This window comes from Balaenoptera ricei, chromosome 9 (assembly GCF_028023285.1).
Source record: "Balaenoptera ricei isolate mBalRic1 chromosome 9, mBalRic1.hap2, whole genome shotgun sequence".
In the NCBI taxonomy this organism is placed as follows: domain Eukaryota; kingdom Metazoa; phylum Chordata; class Mammalia; order Artiodactyla; family Balaenopteridae; genus Balaenoptera; species Balaenoptera ricei.
In genome coordinates this window covers 1,707,628-1,721,543 of record NC_082647.1, presented here as the reverse complement: position 1 = coordinate 1,721,543, position 13,916 = coordinate 1,707,628, and the positions used below count along the sequence as shown (strand labels likewise).

The window sequence follows — 13,916 nt, the reverse complement described above, 5'->3', positions numbered from 1 at the left end:
CACATATACGTAGATAACCAGAAATATTAAAATCAATTTGCTAATAGATGCAAAATGGGATAACATCCTGTGGGACAATAAAATGAAATGTTTGGAGTTATCTTTTGCATAGGGAAGAAATCAATTACATCTCTATCAGACAAATTACTTCGCATTGCTCTCACTTTCCTACAAGTTAACTCTAACCCTAAGGAGATGTAATATAGCCAAGTCAACAGAAAATCAGCCAAAGGTGCACACCCCTATAGGACCAGAAAACCCCCAGCATCCACTAGACAATGGCTAGAACTCCAATGACAGAACACCCAGGATCTTCTTTGCCCATTTCCAAGTCTTGGACAATTTTTCATGGCACTAGAAAATTTATGTACACAAAATAAATGATTAAAGTAAGACGGACATAAAATATATATATACACTAATTATAATTACACAATGATCCAAGTACAAATGTTGACAGGTAATTTGGAATGATATAAAATACAATGTAGGGTTAATTGGCTTTCCCTAAACTTGTTTAAATTATAATTAAAATATTAATGAAAAACCGATAGAAGTCAAGATACACAGGAGAATCAGCCAAAATCATCAACCTCGTGAGTATGCTTCATGCAAGCCAAATAAGACACAGGGAAATTAAAGATCCTGGAATACACAGACACATTTAGGAAGGGCTTGTACGTTTGTAGAAATCATCTTGGAAGCCTGAGAAGGAATTTCTGAACACTATATTGGAAAAGATCGTCTTTAAACAACCTTAAGGCCATGAGAGGCCAAAACAGCTACAAAGCTAAAGAGGAGAGGCCAAAAGAAAAGACTGCGCCCCACACTTGTCAACGAATCAGAGCCAATTCAAGCAGAGACCACAAAGCCTCCCAGGTCTGGAAAAAAGAACAAAGAATGCCTCCAAATTAACAAATAACTGAATTCCAGACAAAGGGCCAGTAAAGCTAACAGGTGGAGAGATAGAGGAATCAGGTACATCAGTTCAAGATGACAGATTAATAATCACATACATTTTTTTACCACAGAAAACAGGAAAAATATAAAATAAATACATAATCAATCAATCAACTGCACTGTCCCTAGCAGCTGCAACAGTACCTAGAATACAATAAGTGGTCAATAGGAATTAACTGAATGAATTAATTATGGTAGAAGACAAGAGCTCCATCAGCAGAGTAGCAATGTTGAGAAATCCCTAAATGATAGGAAGTACTTGGGATCAAATCTATGTAGAAATGTCCAGAGGAAATTATAGACTAAAAAAAAAAATTAAAAGAAAATAAGAAAAGTAAGAAAAGAGCAATGATTCCAGGCACTACAAGCTGCAAAAAGTCCAAAAAGATGTGTAATCATACATAAGAATTTTTAAATATTAAAAAATAATAGGTAAGAGTAATATTACTGTATACATTTCTTTAGAATAACTGAACAGAGAAAAATTTACTTAGATTCACTCTTTTTAATCACCTCACAAAATTAACTATAGAGAGATTAAAATATTAGATCTTTGTAAAAACTCACATAAAAAGTAGCTAAAATAGAATAGACTACATTATTCATCCTTGGCTCTGAAGGAATAAAAACACTTTCAGAACTAAACCAGTATCAAATTACTAAGAAAGAGTGTTCGATTAAAATGGAAAAAAGTTTGGATAAAATGTAATCAGGTCTTGTTTAGGCCTGCTTATATGTTTGTTGTCAAGTCCTGAGTTTTCTCACACAATTAAGTTAAAGACAATTAAATAGCCTATGTCATAAATAGGACCAGCTCAAAAATTTACACATATGATGAATCTTAATTACATTAAGTCAACTTTCTAAAACCAACATTAATTATATGCTTATTGAAACCACTTAAAATTAAAATTTAATTATACGTTATGTTAAAATATTATACACATCAGGTTGAAATGATAAAATGATACATAATACTCTGAAAAACCCTTTATGCTAATTTCTTGGTTTAGGGTCTCCCAACAATACAGGTAGTAATATCAAACCCCAACTCCTGTGAGGTAGAGGCCTGTGGACTAACTCTCAGGGGAGACTTCTGCCCAGAGCTGAGCCTGACAGATGCTCCCCATCATTGTGTGTGTGTGTGTGTGTGTGTGTGTGTGTGTGTGTGTGTAATAAGTTTGCCCTTTCCCTGTCACTGTGTGTGTGTGTAACAAGTTTGCCCTTTGGCTGAGGGCTTTCAGTTCCAACTCCTAGCCTGAATGCATCCATGGTCCTGTACCACCTTGTAACTACCTCCCTGCCCTAACTAGGGCACCACTTACTCAGTTACCATTTAAGTTTTGTTGTGCCTGTTCGGTTTTGGTCCTTGGAGATTTTATGGAGGTGAGTTACAGATATAGCATTATGCAGAAAACAATGCTAGAAGGCAGTATGGAGGTTACTTTGTGTGGGAATGAAACTGGAAGCAGAAAACACAGATGGACAGTGGTTTAAATAATCCAAGTAAGAAATGATGAAGACTGAACTAAGGTAATAACAGAAAGAGAAGAGAAATCTTATTCAGAATACTTAAAGTATATTTGTTATATAATGCAATAAGCTCTTCTCGCAACATAAGGTACTTCATTAAATATCTTCTAAAAAAAAATCAGAAATATCATTTAATTCTAGGCATTTAAAAGGAAGCACCTAGAGGGGTGGGATAGGGAGGGCGGGAGGGAGACGCAAGAGGGAGGAGATATGGGGATATATGTATACGTATAGCTGATTCACTTGGTTATAATGCAGAAACTAACACACCATTGTAAAGCAATTATACCCCAATAAAGATGTTAAAAAAAAAAAAGGAAGCAAAAATCATTAAGAGATGTTTTTCTGATATTTCAAAAAGGATTTTAAAAATTTTTTAAGCCCTTCACAAGTCTGTTTAAAAACAGACTGCTTATAAAACTTAATACTCATTAATTAATGTGTAAAGAGAAACATTAGTATCAAGTAATCCCAAATAAAATATGAAAGTATAAAAGTATTTAAATCCAGCACTATAAAACAACTTAAAATCTCTTCTTTGTGTTCCAAGAAAGATAATAGGAAACGTTTCCTTTAAATTGACCATTTCACTATATTTAATTCTTTTTTTTTTTTTTAATAAATTTATTTATTTATTTATTTTTGGCTGTGTTGGGTCTTCGTTTCTGTGCGAGGGCTTTCTCCAGTTGTGGCGAGCGGGGGCCACTCTTCATCGCGGTGCGCGGGCCTCTCACTGTCGCGGCCTCTCCCGTTGCCGAGCACAGGCTCCAGACACGCAGGCTCAGTAGTTGTGGCGCATGGGCTTAGTTGCCCCACGCCATGTGGGATCTTCTCAGACCAGGGCTCAAACCCGTGTCCCCTGCATTGGCAGGCAGATTCTTAACCACTGCGCCACCAGGGAAGCCCTTAATTCTTTTTCTACTGTTCAGGCGTCCTTATTTTTTGTTTTTGCCTGCTCACCTTATTTTTAATAACTAAAAGAACATACATTTTATGTATTTTTTTAACAGTTCAATTGATTTAAAAGTCAATCACTCTAGAACAGTAAGAACTTGTCTTTCTAGATGAGAATTTCCTTTCCTTAACAGAAAGTGTGCAAACCAATAAATTTTTAAGTAGTATAACTATTAATGACTTAAGTCTAAAGAAAAGTTCATAATATACTGCAACCTACAATATTACCTAATATCAAAACTATCAAACAATCCTATTGCCTTTGATGTGTCTAAATACACAACTTTTATTTCTGGTACAAATGGGCCAAATAAATGGGTTGTAAAGTAACAGATCAAGTTCCAGCTATATATTGGCATACATTTCATAGAGATCAGAAGGTTAACACTGTGACATGCTGAATAAATGATTTTACAGACAAATAAATATGAGTTTAAATGCCAAATAAATAAAAGATTTTAACAATCCAAATTCTAGCCTCTTGGGTGAGCTCCCGTCCTACAGGTCTGTGGGTATGTATCATAATTGTGTAAGAAGCTCTCCAGTCAGCATTAAATCTGACATTTAATTTTACTTTCAAATAAAGTTCATTCCAACCAAGGGTAGGTAGTTTTCAACTCCCCCAAAAAAAGTTTTAGAAAGGAGACTCTAATTGATAACAATGGCTATTCCTATGAAATTGTTTTATGAATATTAGAAGTATTAGAGCCAGTTTAATTAAATGTATAATTACTTTAAAATCTAAACCTGGTGATTTTATATTTCCTCCCTACCAAAACTTCTCATTTAACAAATTATGAGACATTAGTTGGTAATTTAATCATCATATAAAGTTTGAAATTCAGCTACCTATTAAATACCTTCTTTTTACGACCTATACTGTTACAAGATAAAACCATTTATATTTCAAAAAGTAAATAAACAAAGCTATGTTGACGCCACTCTAATTTCTTACATCGTTTTGCTATCACATATAAAGTTATATCACACAAATCTTCCTGATTTCATTATCAACTTGCTCACAGTTGGTACATTTGAGTCCCTAATAATAACTGCCGCTTCTACTGTGTCTTGGTGCTTTACAAACAGATTTGGTGAAGTAACCCGAGGACGAGGTAAGGACTGCAGCCCATTTTCCAGATGGAGACACTAAGAACCGTGCCTGGACTTCCAGGTCGGTAAAAGAAGAGTCAGGATTTAAGTCCAGGTCTTCTGAAAGCCAGAGCTTACAGTTTTGCCACTATACAAAACTCTTTACGCAAATAAAGAGACAATCTAGCCTTACAGTAGAAATCTCTCCTTTTCTGATAAATGGAGAGAGAGTATCATACCATCACCAAGTATGCAGGAACTGAGCAATGTGCTATTTACCAATAACTGACACTGTTACTGAAGTTATAATTTAGTCGCCTCCAACATGCAGCTGTACTGAGAAGAGTGACAAAACTAACGTCATTTCATTAACTAAATGATTTTTAACTCAAAATCCTTATGAACTCAGATAATTTTTAAATGAAATAAATGTACCCTTTTCTTCAAAATAATACTTTTCTGTGTCTTTCTCTGACATCCTATACGTCAAGCTTCAATGTCTGAAGTGCTCAGTTTACATTATTATAACCACGCCTTTTACAGTAGAGTCACAATTCCAACAGGAACCTTGCATGTAACAACACTACCAGAATCGAATGTTTTGAAAATAATCATTCTTATCTATATTGCTTCTATGGAAAAAATTAGTCCTCACAATTGGAAGAGGGTAGAGGAATTCTGTTAATAAATTACTGATTTTTTTTTTCTTGAAGGTGTTGGAAAATCAAATTGACACATAACAATAGTTAGTGAGATATGACTCCATTTTCTGTAATAAACACCAAGATCAAAACGAGACCCAAGGTAAATTTCCTTGAAAGGTTCCCAGCAGGAGTTTCCCTTTTTTTATGTGATTTCCTCTCACCCACAAAAACCATGCAAATATGCGCATGTGCCACTAACACTAAGCAGCACTTCCTTAATCACTCATTTCCAACAATTTATGGATGATCAGTGGCAAAAACGAGCAAAAATAATGAAAGAATGCAATGAAAAGCTCACTGAGACCGAGCTGGACTTCCTACTCATTTCTGTGTCTCTTTAAGATGGAGGCCTGATACAAATTAGCCACTGGGGGGAAAAGTCATCTGGTCATAAAATACAGTACAAGGTCACTTTTATGTAAGTTTGCCAAAAGGGACATAAACCAGGACAACCTCAAACTGTGACACAGGACAGAAACACATGAGAACGATGTCTGCTCCCCTCTATCGCGCTGTCACGGCGCTCAGCTTCACAGGCCTTCCAAGCACCGCGCCCAGCTCTCGGCTTCCACCTGGCCAGTCTAATTAATTAAGAAAGGAAGTCACCTCAGATTTTGTACTTTTTGCTTTTATTATCAAGCACTTCGTTTGAAGTTCTAGGAGTTAACCTCTTAATCCTACAGACCGTGTGCTATGTTCTGGACATCTGGGGGTGTCTGGATGGCTTAGGTAATTGGTCAGGATGTTGCTGTCACTTATGTTAAATGTTATACCATGACTTCAAACCAAAGATAGGCATTAATGTGAGGCACAATATAAAGCTGCTCCCAGAAACATCTTTGGTTCATGAAATAATCTGTCATTGAAGGGTTTTTTTTACTTTCATTAAGTTGCTGAATTTTTTCCTCATGACATTTTTTTTCCTTATGACATTTTAATTCAAAGTAAGATGTTACGATACAATATGAAACAAACACATTCCTAACTCCCATTTAAACCCTAGCCAGAGGTTAGACCGGTTCATTACGCAATCGAAAAACACCTTCTGGCATCACCCCAAATAACCTAGAGGTCCCTCTGAGGCAGAGTGGGGAGAGAGACTCACACAGCTGACCTGAGTGTAACAGGAACAGGAGCGCTGCCAGCCCCAAGACTCTCATACTCTGGTGTGTGACTAAGCAACGGAGATAAAAACTGTGGAGAAAACATGTCTACCCCAAAACAAAAACAAAACCCACCAGACGCAACCTCTTCACCAGAGTTGAAACATAAGATGTAAGCTTGGGTTGGGGTCAGCTTCAAACACACATGAACATATGTAATGCTTGCTACAATATATACGGGTGACAGCCTATAATATGAATAATCTAGATTAAATAAAAATTTAACTGCTAGCAGAATTCCAAGATAAAAGGTACCTTCTTACCAAAAAAAAAAAAAAAAAAAAAGAAAGAAAAAGAAGAAACCTTGCTTTATCAAGACCACTTACATTCTCCTACCCTTGAGAACTGTAAAGAATGGGAATAGCTAGGAGATGGTCCCAATAAAAAAGAAACATACGCCATGGTAAGGAGAGAGAAGAAAGGCGATTCAAGGCCCTTAAAAGGACATGGTCAACCCCCCAGGCCTAAAATGTCCTGTTTGAATTAACATAGTGGTTTAATTAAAAACTAAGTAGAGAATTCTGCTTAATTTGATTTTCAATTCAAGCTCTGCATCCGCCATGGCCAGTGGCCAATTTCCGCATCTCGGCACAATATGCAAGGGGCTGCTTTAAAATCGATTGCCCAGGGGAATCAATGGGAGTTTGGTGGGACCATATGCCATTTAGGGGCTCCACCAGACTTCAACATAGTAAAACAACACCAGGAAGTGGCCAAAGGAAAAAAAAGGAAATTTAACTTAACCATATTACAAGTTTGTCCTTACTCAAATGATTGTGCTGAAATCCACCAATTAGAAGTGTTTTCTAAGCTCTCCTCAATGTTGCCTTGGAAGTAGATATGTCAAATGTAACCAATGAGCAAAGGGTTTTAAAGGGATACACACAAATATATACATGCTTGCCAGCCAGCTGTGTCAAAGATGTCAGCGACCCACCCCCTTCATCAGAGCAGCAGAGTTCCTGACTGTGATACAACCTATAGCTCTGTGGAAAGCGCTACAGATCTCACCAAACACTGTTCAGAACCTGTGCAAGTAAATACCAGATGATCTTATATAACAGAAAGGCATAATACTGCAAGGCTCAAACATATACCTAACACATTTAGACTTAAATATACAATGCTAATAATAACCCTTGCAACTTCCATGTAACTGAAAAAGGTGAATATTGTAAGATAACATGCCATGATTACCCTGATTGTAAAGCTCTCTAAACATTTCTAATAGGATCTACATGCACCTTCTCTTTCTTTTTTTTAATTTTATTGAAGTATACTTGATTTACAGTGTTGTGTTAATTTCTGCTGTACAGCAAAGTGACTCAGTTATACATACATATTCTTTTTCATATTCTTTTCCATCATGGTTTATCCCAGGATATTGAATATAGTTCCCTGCAGACGCACCTTCTCTTTAGGCAGTTTTGATTCTGCTTCAGTACATGCCATTTCAAAATGGGAAAAATAATTTGGAATCTTAAAACTGCCTAAGATAATAATACATGAATAATTAAGAGCTGACTCTATTTAGTTGCTTTCTAATGATCTATCCATATAACACTGATGTTTCCTAGAATACTTATCAGTCAAATGCATGAAGCTCTAGGATAGTGACAATAATACCTAACATTTACTGAGCTAAATCCTGGGCTAAATGCTTTACATGAATAATCACCTCTCATTTAATCCTCCAAATGAAACAGTAAGGTAACTATCATTACTCTACCCTTTACAGAAAGAAATCCTGAGGTTTAGATGATGTAACTAGCCCAGGCAGTCTGACACTAAAGACAAATTTTCTCACCTTAGTACCTGCAGTCTCTCTTCCACTGGCTCCTCCCTCAGCATAATAGAATTATTCTACCTCTTCTCCTCCAAGCCACAACCCCATCTCCCTCTTTCCTTTAACAGCATTAAAGACAAAACACTTTAATTTGGTTTCTGCAACTCCCATTCATCCCCAAGCTACCAGATTCTAAGAAACGGTAACCATCCTGAGCTCTGCCTTCTCCCCCTCTTTTTAAATCCTTCACTGTGGGGACTTCCCTGGTGGTCCAGTGGTTAAGAGTCTGCACTCCCAATGCAGGGGGCCCGGGTTCGATCCCTGGTCAGGGAACTAGATCCCACATGCCGCAACTAAGACCCGGCACAGCCAAATAAATAAATATATTTTTTAAAAATCCTTCGCAGGGTTTGGGAATTAACTGGATTGGTCATGTCGACTGCACCCTACAATCACTCAACACATCAGTCCCCTTTGAGACCATGAAGTGTAGCTGGTGACCTTGAGGAATTCTGAGGAGGCTGACATAGTCAGAGATGTGCTTAGAAAAGGCATTCTTCTAATCATGTATAAAGAGACTAGAAGTAAACAGTTTAGAGGGAAGAACTGCTGTACAACTGTAGGTGCAAAAGATTTTTACTTACCTTCTCATACCCCTCCTCAAGCTGATTCTCCCCTTTGACCTTAGTCTACAAGGGGGAACAGGAGAACAGTAAATCACTGGGTTCTTGGGTCCGTTGTTTTTAATTCTAGAGATGGTGCTACCTCTGTTCCCACAGATTCAGCCAAGTCCCTTTTCTAGTTGGTTAGTTCACAGGAAGGGAGGGAAATAATTTGGAGACAAAGGGGTTTGTCCATATTGCACACTGTTTTTTAAAATAATTTATTTAACTAATAACTAGATTTTTATGAAAAGCATAAACTAGGGAGCGCACCTTTAATACCAAACATGAAAATATATTTAACACTGAGCTTTACCAGTTGCTTTTGCACTTGATAAGATTACACACGAGACAGAGCTAGGGAGAGGGGAGCGCTGTGCATGTTTAAAGCAAACATCAACATGGCAATTTTAGTGACATATGCTGAAACGCTCTGTTTAACAGAGCCAGGTGCATGACTGATTCAGTATGGTGACATCTCTACCAAACAGTGTCTCGCATTGTGTGGTGCATGTACTCCTTTCCCTAGTGACATATGTTGAAATTCTGACGTGTATTTATCTCTAAATATGCTTAAATAAAACAGTAGATGCAAAAATTCTTTCCAAAAATCCTCTGCCAACTCCCTGTTGTCTACAGCATAAAACCCAAACTATGTGGTAGAGGACTCAGGCCTCCAGGATCTGATCCTGACAAGGGGTCTCTAGCCATTCTCCATTCTACAGCTAAGCATCAGCCAGCCACTCCCTCAATTCAGGCAGAATCCAGGCCTTTGCTCAAGCCTCGAATGCTCACCTGCAAGTCTCAGCTCAAGTGCAGGCTAACCCCTCCCTGAAGCTTCCCCAATTCTCCAGGCAAATCAAGACCTCCCCTCACAGCCGCTCGTTGTGTAAAAGTTCATCCACCACATGCTACTTGTTTTCATCTCTGAGGTCATCCTCTCTTAATCCCTTGAAGGCAAGAACCCTGTCTTTTCACTTCTGTACCCAGCAAGCTCCTTTAACAGCATAGCAATTACCACTTAGTATGTGCCTAGTAAAACTCTGTCAAATGTATGACTATCCATCAAAAGGCTCCAAAATTCCACAGAAATTGCTTTCTCAAGCGTCTCTGATGACCTTGTTTCTTCTCCATGCTCTTCCTTTTCGACCCCACTCTGATGTCATGTTTTACATTCCACTCTCCTGAGCTCTGTCTGGGCTTCCAGGTCACACCCTGCTTGTTCTCCTACTATCTGACGTCCCCACGCAAAGCCCCGCCTTGCCCCTTCCTCTGCCCTCGCGCTGTGGTCCTCTTCCCCTCCCTCCTCGTCGGTGCCTGGCTGGCTTTAGCTGTGCTCTCCACAGTGCTGACCGGTGAAGAACGTGCACACTCTGGGGAGGTTAGAAGCAAGCCCTGGGTTTTAGTCCTAGTTTTGCAATGGTACATATGTGGTTCTTAGACAATTTAATAACATTAATATCTTTGGATCTCAGTTTCCTCCTTATAAAAGGAGGGTTTGAACTAAATCCCTTTCAGCAGCAAAACTTCCTATCATTCTTCAAGAAATTATGAACAAAGAGTTTTTTAAACTGAAACTATGCAAGTCTTTCCCATTACATGGATGACTTAAATAATTTACATACGTCATTATAAAAAACAAACCTAATATATAAAAGCCAGTTTTCTCAATGCAGGTTTGACCGCCATACCCAACCATCCATTCCGATCTCAGTACATTCACTAAATATGAAACCAACCATCTATCACAATATGAATATGAATAACCGTAACTAAAAATTAGAAAGGTGCAATGTGCCTATAAACTGTAACACCAGAACTCATTTTGTCAAGTTTAAAAGTCACCCCAAAAGTACTAACTACTGAAATCTTCGCATTATATTCCAAGCTTTTATAGCAAACAGCTCCACAAGCTATAAATGGAAATGCTGTTCCCTTCACTTTAAAATGCTCTATTCAAGGACAGAGGGAGTTACTACCATTGACAAGGTCTGGATTAACTGTTTAAGATGCTCTTGCGGACTGTCCTGTTTTGCCCACTTCTCACGCTCCCACATTCACCTAATATCAGTAAGTCACAGGATCCTGGGAATAAGAAAGGAATAATAGCTATTGTGTCAGGTTTATTCATTCTACAAAAGAACACTCCACCAACTTTGCACATAGTATAAAATCATTCAAAGGTCAAAAGATGACTTCCTCCCTGTAGACATGTAAAATAATTCAATATGTAACACTGTTACCATTATTGTAAAAACATTATTAATATTAACAAGACATTATTATTAATTAAACTGCTTACATTCCAGTAAAATGGTTGTTTAAGCCTACTTTTTTCTAGTTCAACATGAATGATATTTATTTCTTCATTGAAGAAATTTAATTCTAAAACATGATTCACTTACCTTTTTCAGGCCAGCAAAACCTTCTGATTCCAGAAAGAAAAAGGCAAAGGGCATCAACACAAATAAACAAAGATTGGAAAAGAGAGAAGCAAGGTTCCACAAACCTGTGAGAAGGATAACAATACAAGAAAGATGAGTTTAGATACTGACAATCTCGTCAAAGAAAATTACTGTGCTAAATTGTAATATCAGTCAAAGCTCTGTACTTTTTAATAGTAAAAATAAACATAAACTTGAATAGAGAGGCCTAAAAAATGACCTAAACTTAGAAATCAGAAAAATAATTACATATTTCTATAAAATTTTTGTAACTTGTACCTATTGGGAAAAGCCAATACAGAAACTAATAATTTTTCCTCATGATCTAAATAAAATAAATTCACTAAACATATGACATATGCAGAGATCCAAAGATACAGCCTCTTCAGACATATTGGCACCTGAATATTTAAATTAGAGCCAGTAGCATTTATCGAGCACTTAATAAATGCCAGATACTCTACTAAACATTTTACATGAATAATCTTGTTTAATTTAAGCCTCATAAAAACCCGAAATGTAATAATTAGCATTTATTGAGCCCTTATGTGCCAAGCGCTATTCTAAGTGATTTACAGATATTATACAAACTCATTTACTCTTCACAGCAATCCCCCAAAATGACAGAGGCTGCTTATATAAAACCTGCCACGGCTGCAGAGCCTGCAAAGTAGCTGCACTAATTCCTGGGATTTTTAAAAACCACTACATCATAGAAGTTTTAGTAAGCAACTCCAAGTGGTAAAGAAAATGTAAGAGGGGCAAGCAAGCTCACATCACCTTTTCCTTTTCTGGCACATTCTGCACTCATAAAATCACAATAAAATGCAACTTAGATGATAATAAAACTAGATTTTTAAAAATACAGAACTTTAGGTATGTCACTGGGATAATATTTGGACCAACATCTCACTTTGTATAGGTAAAACACTCAACTTTAAAACTGATGGCTACAATCTTCATTAAAATTTATAAAATCAAGAATCAAAGATAAAAATTATGCTAAATATAAATTCAATATACTACATACAATTATGATCCAATGCTTCTGAAAATAGGCAACTCATGTTCTTTCAACACCCCTATTTACAAGGCACTGTTCCATGCACTGGAGACGTAGTAACAACAGAACACAAACCTCTGCCCTCACAGAGCTTCCTTTCCAGACACATGGAGACTACACACTGAGCTCTCAAGGAACCAAGGAAACTAGTTCTCAACTGCCTTGGTTACAAATTAACATATGTGTTTCATAACTACCCTAAATCCTTTTGGGAACAGCATGGAATACAAACAAAAAGAATGAATGCAGCACTTGTACAGGTTACCTAGAGAGATGTACTTCCTTTAGTAAATAAGGTGATGTAATTAAAAATCAATTTACAGTTTCTTATTCAAAAATCTAGGTATTTAGATTGAATGAATTTTACAATATATATTTATCTCAGCAGGAAATAAAATGTTTTACAAAATATTTTCAAAAACAATGTTTCACATCTCTCAGAGGAAAAACTTTAATTTGTACTTTTAAAAATAAAAAATGTTCTAAAATACTTTTCCACTTCTCAGTCTCTAAAAAAAAAAAGATGCTAAACATCTTAACCCTTTTCTTCATTCAAAGGGGTTATAATTACAGCCAATTGCTGTACCGTGTTAATAACCAGGAAGAACACACAGGATGGTGGCCAAATGCACACACGGGACTTTCACACAGACCTGGGTTCGAGCCCCATCTGCACTTCCATGTGACAACACTTCTAAGCCACAGGTTCTTCATCTATACAATGAGGCTGAGGATCATGTCTGTAGGTGGTGCTGAGAATTCAGTGAAATAATACATGAACAACCATCACCACGCCTGTCACAAAATAAGCACTTAATGACTTTTTGCTTTTAATAACAGTAACATCTCCAGAGGCTACCAACACACAGTGCTAATTAGCCCCTAATTACCAAAGTACCATACTTTCTGAGAAGCCATGTTCACTTTGCAGAAAATCGCGACATATATAAAAAGTAAAAATATTAGTTTCTAAAAAATTTGTTGAGTTATAATTGACATAAACCACACACAAATTGTACAGTTTCATAAAATGTGGCAGTTATATCACCATAACCAAGATAATATATCCATCACCCCTAAGTTTCCTCGTACCATCATTTTATAATCAGTGTCTCCTGCCACTCCCTATCCCACCCCATTCTCCATCAGCCAGATTCTACACTTTATAAAAGACTGTATTTTCTAAAATTTTCTGTAAATGGTAAGTGTAGTATGTACTCCTGTTTTTGTCTGGCTTCTGTCACCTAGCGCGATTCTTCTGAGATTTTTCAACACTGTGGCAGTATCAGTAGTCTATCCCTTTGTATCAGATTGAATCCAGTTACTACACTGCGTCCATCCACAGGCAAACTGCTACCTGGGTTGTGGCTCTCACAACTAAAGCTGTTATAAACACTCACATATGAGTCTTCGTATGGACACAGGCTTTCATGTCTTTGGGGTAAATATGTGGGCATGCAACGTCTGGGTCATATAGTAGGTGTACGTTTAACATTTTAAGAAACTGCCAAAATGTTTTCCAAAGTAGGTGTATAACTTCACATTCCTATCAGCA

The 13,916-nt window shown here is 37.0% G+C and overlaps 1 protein-coding gene across 7 annotated transcripts in view; it reads right to left on the bottom strand.

Moving 5' to 3' along the window:
- LMBR1 (limb development membrane protein 1) overlaps nucleotides 1-13,916 on the bottom strand; it is a 141,970-nt gene that overhangs the window by 79,702 nt on the left and 48,352 nt on the right. For 5 of the 7 annotated variants that reach the window (XM_059932941.1, XM_059932942.1, XM_059932943.1 and 2 more), the window contains one exon: nucleotides 11,260-11,363. The exons of 1 other annotated variant lie outside the window; for it this stretch is intronic. In XM_059932941.1, the coding sequence (XP_059788924.1) occupies nucleotides 11,260-11,363 (104 nt within the window). Of the gene's footprint in view, nucleotides 1-8,836; nucleotides 8,882-11,259; nucleotides 11,364-13,916 lie in introns of all 7 variants that reach the window. One more of the 7 variants, XM_059932948.1, reaches the window with a different exon arrangement.